Raw genomic sequence first — 16,476 nt, forward strand, 5'->3', positions numbered from 1 at the left:
GATTTTTCTAATAAATATTTCGACAGCATATCTCAAAATCACAAATAACAATAGAAGGCAAAACTGTATTGTCTCCCCTTAAGCATGAGTAGGCATGAGAAGAAGAAGGTTGAGACTGAATGGCCATATAATGTGTGTAGATAAATTTTCTTTTTCTTTTACAGGTTAACCTCACAACTTAGATATTTTGGTATAAACAGAGCGCCATATTTTAACAAATGGATTAATATTAAAAAGGTAAATTTTATTTATACAAACTCCTCTCAATGAAACTCCATTAGGAATGGAACTTTTTGAAGACAGAAGGGGTTGTTACGTTTATTGATTTGAAGATTGATAAATGCTCGAAGCCACAAAATCATAGTCTTTTAGTAGGTTTATAAAAACCAGCAATGGCAGTCACATTTAAACATTAGAAAGTACATGTATGCATGGCACCTACATCTTCTGTTAGACTGAAATTTGTGTTGTGGATGAGATGCCTTCTGTGTGATCCAATAATGTTTGAATAGAATAGCCTGTACCAGCACATATGTTTTTACTGTACAAGTTTAACTCTGACAGGGCATAGCTTACAGGTCCATGTGAGCTATTACCTTAACCTTAACTTATCCTTTGTATGTCACTCATCGTCATCAAAACTTTTTCACTCATCTTTCCCACTGAAATCAACAAGTGCATTTAAAACTTCATATGAATTATCCATAAGAAGTCTGTAACAAAATTTGTGACAAATCAACTTTGTGACTTACCACAACTAAAAATATAACACTCATATTTAAAAAAATTATAATATAAGGATAAAAACCACAAAAAAATGCAATTAAAAGAAATCATAGAAAGTCCTTTGAAGGTTCAGTTGTAGAAATGATGCACCTATGATAATCTGTAGGGATTAAGTGCCAGTCTTTGTAAGAATCAGGCAATTAAGAAAAATTTCAAAACATGGCCGAAAAAAACCCACCTACCTAACCATCCTATTTTGAAGTTAATCTCATCCTGAGTTAGAAATAGAAGGTCTTTTGATTCTGCGTGTCTGGTAATTCGAGAAATCTCTAAATAACTTTTGGTTAGAATGATAGCAAATTACGGAGTTAGCTCCCCTTAATTGTTAATTTCTAGTGCATTTCAACCAAATTATATCTTGAGTTACCAGAACAGGAAAAGGAAACAAATGTTATATTCATGCACCGTTATACAATTTTAACATAATATAATGTCAACTTGGAAGGGTTTTTGTTTTTCATGTTTTCACCACTGCCTGATTCTTAGGCAGATTGGCACTTAAGGCCAATGACCCAAACTGTAACCAAACATGGCCCTACAATTACTAAAAACAGAAAATTTGACACAAAGTTGGAATTATGAAAAATTATGCAAAGAAACAATTGCTATTAAACTTTGATTTATATAATATCATTATAATTCTCTCTTATAATAATGGTTTGATGACTCAATTTGCTTGAAAACTTAACTGCCACTACTATTGAAAATAGAAAGAGAAGGTATCATATTCGGTAAATTTACCATGAAAATAATTATTTCAAACTTTCTCTAATTTTCAGAATCAAATGTTAAATCTATGAATTTTAATAAAAAATTACAGGGTTGGTTTTTGTCTCGCCTTGACGGATTCAAAAAGAGAGACATAGGTATGCTGTTTCCGGCATCGGCGTCAACAATGTATTAGTTTGTGATTAGGTCTAGTTCATGGTGAACCACTAGTGGTAGGTCAATGATATTTGGTATGCAGTTGTATTAGCATTGGCACATCTCATTACCATGGAGATTATTTGGCCCCGCCCCCTCAGGCAAGGTCTATTGACTTTGAAACTTTGCTTAGTTTACATGTATTAGTTTGTGATTAGGTCAGTTTATGGGGAACCACTAGTGGTAGGTCAATGATATTTGGTATGCAGTTGTATCAGCATTGGCATATCTCATTTCCATGGAGATTATTTGGCCCCGCCCACTCAGTCAAGGTCTATTGACTTTGAAACTTTGCTTAGTTTACATGTATTAGTTTGTGATTAGGTCAGTTTTAGGGGAACCACTCGTGGTAGGTCAATGATATTTGGTATGCAGTTGTATACGCATTGGCATATCTCATTTCCATGGAGATTATTTGGCCCCGCCCCCTCATTCATGGTCTATTGACTTTGAAACTTTTGCTTAGTTTTCATGTATTAGTTTGTGATTAGGTCAGTTTAAGGGGAACCATTAGTGGTAGGTCAATGATAATTGGTATGCAGTTGTATAAGCATTAGCACATCTCATTTCCATGGAGAATATTTGGTCCTTACCCCTCAGTCATGGTCTATTGACTTTGAAACTTTTGCTTAGTTTACATGTATAAGTTTGTGATTAGGTCAGTTTAAGATGAACCACTAATGTTAAGTCAATGATATTCGGTATGCAAATGTATTGGCATTTGCAAGTTTCATTTCCATGGAGATTATATAACCCCACCCCCTAATTATGGTTCATTGACTTTGAAACTTTTACATAGTTTACAAGTTAATGTTTGTGTTTAGGTTTGTTTAAAGCTAAGGGAAAAGGGAAAAGTCAATGGTATTTGGTTTGCAGTTGTATTAGCATTGACACATCTCATTTCCATGGAGATTGTTTAGCCCTGTACTTTCAGTCATGGTTCATTGACTTTGAATATTTGCATAACTTACATGTTAAAGTATTGCTATTTTAATTTCAACATTTGCATTATCAAAAAAACAAATAGGCGAGACATATCTCTGTGTTAACAGTTTATGAATATTCATTTTTCATGGGCTAAACAGTCATAAAATTACATTAAATTCAGTAAAATGGTGAAATTACTCCAATCTAGACAATTTGACTTGTACATCCTTAGAAATGATATAGAGTTCAACTGTCACCCAAAAAGATATTTAAACAGTAAGCATATTTTGTGTTTATCTATTCAGTGGAAAAAATTCTTTATGTAATATAGCTTAAATATGATAAATCTTGCTGATGACGTCACAGTCAAATTGTGTCATCAAGGCTTGGCTGATATTCACATTTTCATACCCCACGCAATGAAGTTGCATAGGGTATATTGTTTTTGACCCGTCCATCCATCCGTCCGTCCTTCAGTCCCTCAGTCCTGTTCTTGTCATCGCAACTTCTCTGTGACCACACAACAGAATTTCATGAAACTTTGTAGGTAGTAAGGAAATACTATGTAGATGTGCATATTGACAGGAAATTATGATTCAATTTTTTTTCTAGGAGTAATGCCCTTTGAACTTAGAATTCTGGCCTGAACTGCTGTAACAGTTTGTCTTCGCAACTCCTCTGAACCGCACAACAGAATTTCATGAAACTTTGTAGTTACTGAGGACATAATATGTAGATGTGCATATCCACAAGAAATTTTTATCAGTTGAATTTTTTAGGGGTTATGAGTCTTCAAACTTTGAGATTTTGTTTGCCCGGTGACAATGTGGGGGTGTGAGTCTCTTAAATTCTGAAAGCTTTTCTACTTATGTTTAAAAAAGTTATTAGTTACGGTAATAGTTATACACCAACATGTAGTATCATGCAATATTTTATTTTCAATGAATTTACAGATAAAATGTAGGAAAGTAAAAGGTGATCTTATATTATACCTATGTTGTGTATGGATTAATAGTTTCTATAGAAATAATAAAAGGCACCATTTTAAAAACAATGTTCAGTGAAGGGTTTGTTCTTAAACATTGCCTAAAGATATATAAATCCAAATGGTTATTTAGTGAAATCATTTCATTTTTGTTTACAGCCATTTTCACACCATACAAATGAGTATCCGAAAGGAATGATGCCAATGTTAAAAAAATTAGATTTGACTCATGAAGGCAGACATCACAGTGGTATAGGTGAGTATATAAGAATAAATCAGATGTAGCCTTTATGAAGGATGATGGTTTTGGTTAGTGTTGTCATTTGATATTGGTATATCTACTATACGGTATGGGTTTTTCTCATTGTTGAAGGCCGTACGGTTGCCTATAATTGCTTACATCCACTTTATTTGAACTTTGGTGGATAGTTGTCTCATTGGCAATCATACCACATCTCCTTATTTTTATACGACATCAAATAAAGTTTTGTGTTGATGTCGTCGTTGTTGTCATCTTAAGACAAATTTTGGTTTCCGGACAATAACTTTAGTTTTAGTGCATGGATCTCTCTGAAATTGTACCACCAGGTTCAATATCACAATGGGAAGGCTGGGATTGAATTTGGGGGTTATGGTACCAACAGTTAAGGAATTAGGGGCAAAAAAGGGGCCAAAAACAAGCATTTTTTCTAGTTTCCAGACAATAACTTGTGTTTAATTAAGTGTATAGAAATCTCTAAAATTGTACTACAAGGTTCCATACCACAAAGGGAAAGATTAGATTGAGTTTGGGGGTAATTACTCCAAGGGGGGTTCAAAAAATGATGGGAGGATTTTTTTTTTCCAATTTTTTTTGTGGATTCATATTTTTTTTTCTTCAAAATTTTTGAAATCTTCAATTGCACAGTATTGCACAACAGCACAGTGTTAAAAAAGGAGAGTAGTGCTCAATAGCAAGAAATCTTCAATTGCACAGTTTTGCGCAATAGCACAGTATTGTACAATAGCACAGTATTGGGCAATAGCAAGAAATCTTCAATTGCACAGTATTGCGCAATACCAAGAAATCTTCAATTGCACAGTATTGCACAACAACTCAGTATTGCACAATAGCAAGAAATCTTCAATTGCACACTATTGCTTTATAGCAAGAAATCTTCAATTGAACAGTAATGTGCAATAGCACAGTATTGCGCAATAGCAAGAAATCTTCAATTGCACAGTATTGTGCAATAGCAAGAAATCTTCAATTTCACAGTATAGCGCAATAGCACAGTATTGCACACCAACACAGTATTGTGCAATAGCAAGAAATCTTCAATTGCACAGTATTGCACAATAGCAAGAAATCTTCAATTGCATAGTCATGCGCAATAGCGCAGTATTGCACAATAGCAAGAAATCAGCAATTGCACAGTATTGTGCAATAGCACAGTATTGCACAATAGCAAGAAATCTTCAATTGAAAATAAATACAAATACTTTATAACCAATTTCAATGGGATTAATTTAAAGTCTTTAATTTTTGGGGGTTCTAAGTTAGTTGTATTACTTTTTATACGACCGCAAAAAATTTGACCGCAAAAAATTTTTGCGGTCGTATATTGGTATGACGTTGGCGTCGTCGTCGTCATCATCCGAAGACACATTGGTTTTCACACTCTAACTTTAGTTTAAGTGTATGGATCTCTATGAAATTTTACCATAAGGTTCAATACCACAAAAAGAAGGTTGGGATTGATTTTGGGGGTTATGGTACCAACAGTTAAGGAATTAGGGGCCAAAATAAGCATTTTTGTAACTTCCAGACATAACTTGTGTGTTAGTGTATGGATCTCTCTGACATTGTACCACAAGGTTCCATATCACACAGGGAATGCTGGGATTGATTTTGGGGGTAATTGCCTCAAAATATTAGGAATTAGGGGCAAAAAACAAGCATTTTTCTAGTTTCATGACAATAACTTGTGTGTAAGTGTATGGATCTTTCTGAAATTGTACTACAAGGTTCCATATCACAAAGGGAAATCTGGAATTGAGTTTGGGGGTAATTGCCCAAAACGTTTAGGAATAAGGGGCCAAAAAGAAGCATTTTTCTAGTTTCCAGACAATAACTACTGTTCAAGTGTATGGATCTCTTTGAAATTGTACTGCAAGGTACCATACCACAAAGGGAAGGCTGGGGTTGATTTTGGGGGTAATTGCTTCAAAATTTTAGGAATTATGGGCCAAAAAGGGGGCCAAAGACAAGCCTTTTTTCTAGTTTCAGGACAATAACTTGTGTGTAAGTGTATGGATCTTTATGAAATTGTACTACAAGGTTCCATATCACAAAGGGAAAGCTGGGTTTGAGTTTGGGGGTAATTGCCCTAAACGTTTAGGAATTTGGGGCCATAAAGGGGCAAAAAAACAAGCATTTTTCTAGTTTCCAGACAATAACTTGTGTTCAAGTGTATGGATCTCTCTGAAATTGTACTGCAAGGTACCATACCACAAAGGGAAGGCTGGGATTGAGATTGGGGGTGATGAATCATAAGGGGGTTCAAAAAATTTGGGGGGGGATTTTTTTTTCTTTAAAATTTTCCATTTTAAATTGGTTATTTCTGATTTATATATAAAAGCAAATAATAATGATATGGTTTGAATAGGTAAATTAAAATTTTTAAGTTCTTAGACCACATTCATTCTGTGTCAGAAACCTGTGCTGTGTCAAATATTTAATCACAATCCAAATTCAGTGCTGTATCAAGCTTGAATGTTGTGTCCATACTTGCCCCAACTGTTCAGGGTTCAACCTCTGCGGTCGTATCTAGGTCAACTATACTTGGTGTATGGAATGATTGTACATCATAACTTGTCCGTCTCACAGGTTTGATCTTGATATCGTTTTCATGAATCATTGGTCAATACTAAGTTTTTATGGTGCAATCTGTTTCTCAGAGACTGTAATTGATAAGTCAACTATATTTGGTGTATGGGTACATGTCTATCTGGCAGGGATTATCTGACCTTGAACTCATTTTCATGGTTCATTGATTAATGCTAAGTTTTCCTAGTTATGTCTGTTTCACAGATACTATAAGCAATAGTATTTTTGGTGCACAGAATGATTGTATGATGTGCATGTCTGTCTGGTGGGGTTCATCTGACCTTGAACTTTTAACATAAATTCAATCCTGATAAGTAAAGCAGGCCAGACACTCAGTATGTACTCTCTTGTTCAACAATATGCAGGATCTGAGCTTGTTAATTTGATATAAATATGACCAAATGGTGTTTTTTTTAAATGCTAGCTCATAATGCAATAGTCCTCAGGAAACATCTCACTCCATTTCGACTTTATTTGACCTATCATTGCCCTTACTACTCAATGATTTTTGTGCTTTTATGACCATATAATACCTGGGTTCACATTTAGGGACCACAGCATAGCAGGTGTTTTGCTAAGGTATATGCATGAAAGTAAAAATAAGCCATCTTGAACTGCTTTTTTGTCTCACCTGTGATGAAAGTAGCAGAATGCTAGACAAAAAGGATTACTATCCGGCTGCATCGGTTTTGTAAACTATTTGTATAAAGCTTAATATTTCAGAAGGTAGTAGACCTGGATGCTTCATACCTTGTATTCAGATACCTTATGTTACGAAGTTTCCCTTGGTCATATGTCCTTTGTCCTTGACCTCATTTTCATGCTCCATAGTGGAGGGGGCATTAAGTTTTACCCTTGTCCGTCTGTACGTCCGTACGTACGTCCCAAAATTGGTTTCCTTTCTCTAACTTTAGTTTGCCTCAACCAAATATTATGAAACTTATATAAAATGCTTATTACCACAAAACACAGATCAAGTTTGAATTTTGGTGGCGTCACTTTTACCGTTCTAGAGTTATGCCCCTTTACAAATGGAAAAATTGCTGAAATATTTCTTTCCGTTCTCTAACTTTAGTTTGCCTCAATCAAATGTTATGAAACTTATGCACAATGCTAATTTCCACAAAACACAGATCAAGTTCGAATTTTGGTGGTGTCACTTTTACCGTTCTTGAGTTATGCCCCTTTATAATGGAAAAATTGCTGAATTTTTTTCGTTTCCGTTCTCTAACTTAAGTTTGCCTCCACTAAATGTTATGAAACTTATCAAAAATGCTTATTACCACAAAACACAGATCAAGTTTGAATTTTGGTAGCATCACTTTTACCGTTCTTGAGTTATGCCCCTTTACAATGGAAAAATTGCTGATTTTTTTTTTCGTTTCCGATCTCTAACTTAAGTTTGCCTCCACTAAATGTTATGAAACTTATCAAAAATGCTTATTACCACAAAACACAGATCAAGTTTGAATTTTGGTAGCTTCACTTTTATTGTTCTAGAGTTATGCCTCTTTACAAATGGAAAAATTGCTGAATTTTTTCGTTTCCGTTCCCTAACTTAAGTTTGCCTCAACTAAATGTTTTGAAACTTATAAACAATGCTTATTACCACAAAACTCAGATCAAGTACAAATTTGGGTAGTGTCACTTTTACAGTTCTTGAGTTATGTCCCTTTATAACTTTATATGCAAGCGGGGGCATCATCTGTGTCCCATGGACACATTCCCCATTTATTTGTCATGTGAATTTCTCACTTATTATGAGTAATAGGATAACTATATTTGGTATGGGTCCTTGCAATGCCAGCATCGTCGTCGTCGTCTTCGTCCAAAGACATTTGGTTTCCAGACAATAACTTGAGTAAAGGTGAATGGATCTCTATGAAATTGTACCACAAAGTTCCATACAACAAAAGGAAGGTTGGGGTTAATTTTTGGGGTTATTGCCCAAATTGTATAGGAATTAGGGACCAAAAAAACTAGGATTTTCATGTTTCCGGACAATAACTTTAGTATAAGTTTATGGATCTCTATGAAGTTGTACCTCAAGGTTCCATACCAAAAAAGGAAGGTTATGATTAATTTCGGGGGTTATGCCAAAACGTGTATTTAGATTTTTTATTTTGGGCCCTGATTTTAAATTGGTCCACATTGAGGTCTAAAGGGTCCAAAATTAAGTTTTGTTTTATTTCAACAAAAAATTAATTCTTGGGGTTCTTTGATATGCTGAATCTAACCTTGTATTTAGATTTTGGATATTGGACCATGATAGGTAAATGTCAAATTTCCAATTTTTAAGACATTCATTCTGTATCAGAAACTTATGGTATGTCCAATATTTAATCACAATCCAAATTCATGGCTGTATTGCACAATCAATAGAAATTGTAAGTAGATTCATATTTAAAAATAGATACAGCATCAAAGCTAATTTTAGAGAAAAAATCATGTATATAGTTTGAAATTTACTGTTCATTATTAAATATTTTGAAAATGATGAAACTCATGAAAGGTAAGTTAAAGATTTTTTAAAGACATTGTATTAATGATGAAGGATATTTTGGAAATTGATTTTTTTCATTTTTGTTGTAAATTGTTTGAAGATATTCATGGTAGATTTGTTTGTTATTCTGTATAAATTAATTTTCAGAATGCTATATATATATATGTTTATTTGATGAAGTGAATTTCTTTAAAAACTTTGGTGTACTTGGATATGCTGAATTTAACAGTGTATTTAGATTTTGGATATTGGACCATAATAGGTAAAATCCAATTTCATTTTTTGAGTTCTTTGACCACATTCAATATGTGTCAGAAACCTATGCTGTGTCAATAATTAATCACAATCCAAATTCAGAGCTGTATCAAGCTTGAATGTAGTGTCCCTACTTGCCCCAACTGTTCAGGGTTCAACCTCTGCGGTCGTATAAAGCTGCACCCAGCGGAAGATTTTATTGTGTTTTGGTCTGTATTTCAAATACTAATAGCAATAGGTAAGCTATATTTGGTGTATGGAATGGTTGTAAGGTGTACATGATTGTCTGGCAGGTGTCATCTCACCTTGACCTCATTTTCATGGTTCATTGGTCAGTGTTATGTTTTGTCTTTTGGTCTGTTTTTCAAATACTATGGGCAGTAGGTAAACTACATTTGGTGTATGGAATGATTGTTAGGTGTACATGTCTGTCTGGCAGGTATAATCTGACCTTGATCTCATTTGCATGGTTTGTTGGTCAATGTTAAGTTTTTGTGTTTTGGTCTGTTTTTCAATTACTATAAGCAATAGGTCAACCATATTTGGTGCATGGAATAATTGTAAGGTGTACATGTCTGTCTTACAGGATTTATCTGATCTAGACCTCACTGTCATGGATCTCTAAAAATGATAAGTTAATGTGATACTTGTTATAAAACTTTTATGCTTCTTAAGACTTTCAACATGAAATCAATGGTCAGTTAAACAGGCGAGACATTTCAGCATGTATAAAATTGGTAGTCTTCCAATTATGGTTGAAGTTTGGCACCAGTGAACTTATCAGGTACATGTTACATGTACTTAAAATGAAAAAAAAAGCATATAATTGTGAATTGACCTATACTTCAGCATCCAGAACAAAATCACCTTCACCTCATTTTTTTCATTAAAAGTTCTTATGTTAATATGAATATAAGGGTTAGGGTGGGGACTGCAGTGTTGAAACATATGTTTATGACTCACTTTTCACAAATTGTGAAGGCATATTTAAGAAAATTTTGATTGAATATTTTTTCAAAGTAAATGGTAAATTTATAGTTAAAATATTTTAACTTCATCACCTTTTTCTTTCAGATGACTGTAAAAATATAGGCAGGATATTAACTGAGCTTCTGCGAAGGGGTGTTGTATTCAAACCAACAGGAAAGCTGTGATAAACTAGTCTACAACTTTGTTATGATGTAGTGTTTGCTGAGATAAATATTTCATTATTAGAGTACAATGTTTATTTTTGTTCTGTAAATATACTTTATTAAGCAGAATTGTACAGAAATTATTATATAATTATCATGAAATATTACTGATTTTATACTGAGTAAATAAAGAAATATCTGTGTGTAGTTTTATATGAGAATCAAGGCCATAATCATTGTTTTATCCTAATACAAAACTGTATTAACTTACCTGCAGATATAAGCTGTTAACTTGTCTTCAATAATGAGGTATAGAAAATTTTTTTTTAACATCCTGGTTTACTTTATTACATAATCACCTGTTCCTCTGATTTGGAAACATGAAAATCTCTTGTACATATGTTTTTGGGGGTAAAGATTGCATTCATGCAATCAAAACCCTTATGTAGTTGGCATGATAGTTATCAATTTTCCAGGTTTTTTCACTACTTATTTATAATATACTCAAAACATAATGCATTGAGCACAACACTCTCTAGTATATGTATACATCCTACCTATCATTTATCAATGAAATATATACTCAGATATTCAAGTTACAAACTGATGTGTATCCTTATAACTATAGTTTCCACTGCAAAATAAATGCAATCTTTACCCTTCAGTGCTCACAAGCACATGCTTTTCTGCTGTGACTGCTGTTCTAGATTTGGTTATTTTGGCATATAATTATAAAATTTAAATTTAAAAATTCAATTATTATTAAAATAATATTCAATTAGTAACTATTAAAATGATTTTTAACCATGGTTTTCTGACAGAAATCTGTTTATTGATAACGGGTAGTACAGTGATAGGGTGGTTGGCCGGAAAGCTACATCTATTTCTGTGTAATAACTTACAAACAGTTCAACCAGTGCTTTTCAAATTTTTGGCCGGGTTGAACGAAATTCAAAACCGGCGTAGGGTATGGTTATGTCAGGCTGGGAAAAGTAGGTATATAATTTGTTTAAACCATTGTCGTGACATCAGCCTATTCATTTGCCGTGGATTCTTTTTCTAGAATCAACGCTTCCTAGATCTGTCGCTGAAATGGACTCACCAAATTATATTCAATTGTTTCCTTTGTGTGCCTAATTTCATTAAGTTAGGATTGGATAATTTACTGATTTTTGTTCACTTATGAAATTAATTTAAAAACTTACCTTTGATTTTTGTAATTTTTATATGCCTTCACTGGGAATCGAACCCTTACTCGAAATCTGTTATGTGTGACTGACATCAACACATCCACGAAACCTCTCAGCTACCAATGGGTTGTAATTTAGATGTCTATTTTATATATATAAATGAACATAGGATACACATCGGTACAACGGACACACTGGGCTTGTATCTTTATATATATACATAACAGGAAATCGTATAGTATAAGTTGGTAGCCGCGAGGTTAGGATGGTTAAGATCAATGAGTTAAAGGTAGGGACTTGTCGGATTAGGTTCGAAACCCTGTTTTCTCTTTGTTGTCCCTATTCTTTAGTTTTCCTGGGTTTTTTTTTATACGACCGCAAAAATTTAAAATTTTTTGGTCGTATATTGGTATGACGTTGGCGTCGTCGTCTGGCGTCGTCCGGTGTCGTCCGAAGACACATTGGTTTTCGCACTCTAACTTTAGTTTAAGTGAATGGATCTCTATGAAAATTTACCACAAGGTTCAATACCACAAAAGGAAGGTTGGGATTGATTTTGGGGGTTATGGTACTAACAGTTAAGGAATTAGGGGCCAAAAATAAGCATTTTTGTAACTTCCAGACATAACTTGTGTGTTAGTGTATGGATCTCTCTGACATTGTACCACAAGGTTCCATATCACAAAAGGAATGCTGGGATTGATTTTGGGGGTAATTGTCTCAAAATTTTAGGAATTAAGGGCCAAAAAAGGGGCAAAAAACAAGCATTTTTCTAGTTTCATGACAATAACTTGTGTGTAAGTGTTTGGATATTTCTGAAATTGTACTACAAGGTTCCATATCACAAAGGGAAAGCTGGAATTGAGTTTGGGGGTAATTGCCCGAAACGTTAAGGAATTGGGGGCCAAAAAGGGGCCAAAAATAAGCATTTTTCTAGTTTCCAGACAATAACTTGTGTTCAAGTGTATGGATCTCTCTGAAATTGTACTGCAAGGTACCATACCACAAAGGGAAGGCTGGGATTGAGTTTGGGGGTGATGAATCATAAGGGGGTTCAAAAAATTTGGGGGGGGATTTTTTTTTTTCTTTTTTTTTCTGTTTTTCCTTTTTTTTTTCTTTTAAAATTTTCCATTTTAAGTTGGTTATTACTGATTAATATTTAAAAGCAAATAATAATGATATGGTAGGAGATACACACCAAACAGGATGTGTAAGTTATTATATAATAAGTATTGTGCAATAGCAAGAAATTTTCAATTGCACAGTATTGCACAATAGCAAGAAATCTTCAATTGCACAGTATTGCGCAATAGCAAGAAATCTTCAATTGCACAGTATTGCGCAATAGCAAGAAATATTCAATTGCACAGTATTGTGCAAAAGAAGATACTTCGTATAAATTGCTTATATCTTGATCAATTTCAATGGGGTTTTATTCTTGAATTCTTGGGGTTCTTTAATATGCTGAATCTAACCATGTATTAAGTTTTTGGATTTTGGGCCCCATTTTTTAATTGGTCCACATTGAGGTCCAAAGGGTCCAAAATTTAACTTTGTTTGATTTCGTCAAAAATTGAATTATTGGGGTTCTTTGATATGCCGAATCTAACCGTGTATTTAGATTCTTAATTTTTGGTTCCGTTTTCAAATTGGTCTACATTAAGGTCCAAAGGGTCCAAAATTAAACTTAGTTTGATTTTAACAAAAATTGAATTTTTAGGGTTCTTTGATATTCTGAATCTAAACATGTATTTAGATTTTTGATTATGGGCCCAGTTTTCAAGTTGGTCCAAATCGGGGTCCAAAATTAAACTTTGTTTGATTTCAACAAAAATTGAATATATGGGGTTCTTTGATATGCTGAATCTAACCATGTATTTAGATTTTTGGGCCCCGTTATCAACTTTGTCCACATTGAGGTCAAAAGGGTCCAAAATTTAACTTTGTTTGATTTCATCAAAAATTGAATTCTTAGGGTTCTTTGATATGCTGAATCTAACCATGTATTTAGATTTTGGATATTGGACCATAAAAGGTGAATGTCCAATTTAAAATTTTTAAGTTCTTAGACCACATTCATTCTGTGTCAGAAACCTATGCTGTGTCAAATATTTAATCACAATCCAAATTCAGAGCTGTATCAAGCTTGAATGTTGTGTCCATACTTGCCCCAACTGTTCAGGGTTCGACCTCTGCGGTCGTATCAAGCTGCGCCCTGCGGAGCATTTTATTTTTCTTGTTTTGTATGTAATTGTGGATATTTTTGTAATAATAGCGAGTTTTACCGTTTATTTTTGGATTAATATTGGCTATTTCTAATATTTGAAACAAAAATGTTTACATTCTATTCGTCCATTTTTGTTTTATGAAATTTAGTATGATTTCATCTGTTTTACTAAATAATTTTACAAATGTTTATTTGCAAATTATATTCGAGAAAATCATAATGTGCCTAGAATTAGGCTTCTTGCTAGAAATTTTTGGTGTTCTTTATTCAGGTTGTTGTCTCTTGGACACATTCCCCATTTCCATTCGCAATTTTATTAGAAATAAATTCGAAAATGTCTTATTTTGTAAAAACAGATAATATTCAGATGCCTGATAATATAAAGATCTTTAAAGGCAGACGTGTTGTGTTATATTTGTATTTTTTTAACCAATTAATTGTGATCTTAGATTTATTAACGCATCGTTGGACACGACAACATGGTTATTCAAACTTACTAACACTACCTTCTAATTAAGAAAAGTAAAACAATAGTTTAAGTTATAGATACAATGGATAAGCGTTGATTCATGAAAAACAAACCATTCGTCCTCCGGGCTCATGGTTTCTTTTTCAAGAATCAACGCTTATCCATTGTATCCATATAACCTAATCAACTGTTCCTACATCTTTCAACCAGATCCCTGAAATTTCACAGGAAGATTGCACATATGTTGAAGTTTTGCACCTGCTATTATGCAAGTGTTTGAGGAATTTTTTCTCATTTTTCCTGACTTGGGAACTTACTCAGTTTTCAGCAAAATTTATGAAAAAGGGTACAAGTTTTGTAAAATCAACTCCTCCTACAGTTTTCATTCCAGATCCCGGAAATTTCACAGGAAGATTGCACATGGGTTGAAGTTTTGCACCTGCTATTATGCAAGTGTTTAAGGAATTTTTTCTCATTTTACATGCCTTGGGAAATTAGTAATTTTTTAGCAAAATTTATGAAAGAGGGTACAAGAATTGTGTAATCAACTCCTCCTACAGTTTTTCAACCCAGATCCCCTAAACCTCACAGATAGCACATATGTTGAAGTTTTTCACCTGTAATTATGGCAGTGTTTGAGAAATTTTCTCATTTTACAGACTCTGAAACTTTATAGTCATTTTTCAAATATTTAAATTTCAGTATAGAACATTCTCCATTGTTTATGAAATATTCTTTAGAACCCAGCCATTTGAGTCTTTAATCTATTTCAACATGTTGCTACTGATGACAAAATGGAGGTCAAGTTTGATATTAGCGATTTCACTTTTGTCACTCTGAAGAATTTCATACTTCCTGCCCTCTTATTAAGTTCACCATTGTTTACCTTCAAATAACAGAAACCCTGGTTGGCTAACAATTTGACAGTTCATTTCTTGTCATTGTATATTCTTTTATACACCTTTTGTTTTTCAACTCAGTGAGATTAAAAGGGGGAGGGTTGAAATCTCAAAGCTAGTTGAACCCCTCCACATGTTCATATGCCTTTCCAAAGTTAGTGGTTGTCTTGGTTATATCAAAATGTTTTTTGTCATAAAGGGAATTATTAATTCACTGTTGATTGCAGATCTTGAATAGTGTTAAATTTTCACAATTTTTCTAGCTTAGGTGATTTACATCGGCCAATCACACATCACGCTTACACCCCAATGGGACCCACTATCACATTGTATCTTCATGCGTGTTTACCTCTGGATATCTTTTGGTTTTAGCTTTCCTGGCTAATTTAAGTTTGGTTAAATTTGGCTCAGTAGTTTCAGAGATGATAGGTATAAGGAGTCAGCTTAAGATATTGTACATATTTGAATAGTTTGTAGATCTTCTCTAGCTGATCATTTTTGTTGTTTTTATGTTCTCTCTATTTATTGAAGTATTCAAGATTATGGCCAAAATTACAAAACTGGATAAAAATCGTCATTTGAGGGCAATCTGTCCTATATATAAATTAAGGAGTCTACTCACTCCAATTACGACTTCAGCCATGATTAGTTATTTGTAGATCTTGTCTTGCTGGTCAATTTTGCAATTAAAAGTTTTTATTATACCCCACGCAACGAGTTGCGGAGGGTATAATGTTTTTGACCCATCCGTCAGTCAATCAGTCCGTCAGTCCTGTTTCTTGTCATCACAACTCCTCTCAAACCACACAACAGAATTTCACGAAACCTTTTTAGATAATAAGGACATACTATGTAGTTGTGCATATCGACAGGAAATTACGATTCAATTCTTTTTCTAGGAGTTACGCCCCTTTGAACTTATTTACTTTAATGTACTACTGCAACAGTTTGTCATCGCAACTCATCTAAAACCACACATCAGAATTTCATGAAACCTTTTCAGATAATAAGGACATACTACGTAGATGTGCATATCGACAGGAAATTACGATTCAATTTTTTTCCCAGGAGTTACGCACCTTTGAACTTATTTGCCCAATATACTACTGCAACCTTTTGTCATCGCAACTCCTCTCAAACCATACAACAGAATTTCATGAAACCTTTTCAGATAATAAGGACATACTAGGTAGATGTGCATATCGACAGGAAATTACGATTCAATTTTTTTTCATGGAGTTACGCCCCTTTGAACTTATTTGCCCAATATACTACTGCAACCTTTTGTCATCGCAACTCCTCTCAAACC

General features: G+C 33.8%; 2 protein-coding genes across 2 annotated transcripts in view; one reads left to right on the forward strand and one right to left on the reverse strand.

Annotated features, from left to right (window-relative positions):
- The window catches only part of LOC127712634 (ERI1 exoribonuclease 3-like), a 31,132-nt gene extending 20,547 nt beyond the window's left edge, over positions 1-10,585 (forward strand). Inside the window, exons 5-7 of the mRNA XM_052219195.1 lie at positions 165-237; positions 3,782-3,878; positions 10,324-10,585. Of these exons, the coding sequence (XP_052075155.1) occupies positions 165-237; positions 3,782-3,878; positions 10,324-10,403 (250 nt within the window). The 3' untranslated portion in view covers positions 10,404-10,585. The remainder of the gene's footprint in view (positions 1-164; positions 238-3,781; positions 3,879-10,323) is intronic.
- Positions 1-16,476, reverse strand: part of LOC127711841 (uncharacterized) — a 155,165-nt gene that overhangs the window by 20,861 nt on the left and 117,828 nt on the right. The window lies entirely within an intron of this gene.

Source organism: Mytilus californianus, unplaced genomic scaffold (genome assembly GCF_021869535.1).
Source record: "Mytilus californianus isolate M0D057914Y unplaced genomic scaffold, xbMytCali1.0.p SCAF_1, whole genome shotgun sequence".
Classification (NCBI taxonomy): Eukaryota; Metazoa; Mollusca; class Bivalvia; order Mytilida; family Mytilidae; genus Mytilus; species Mytilus californianus.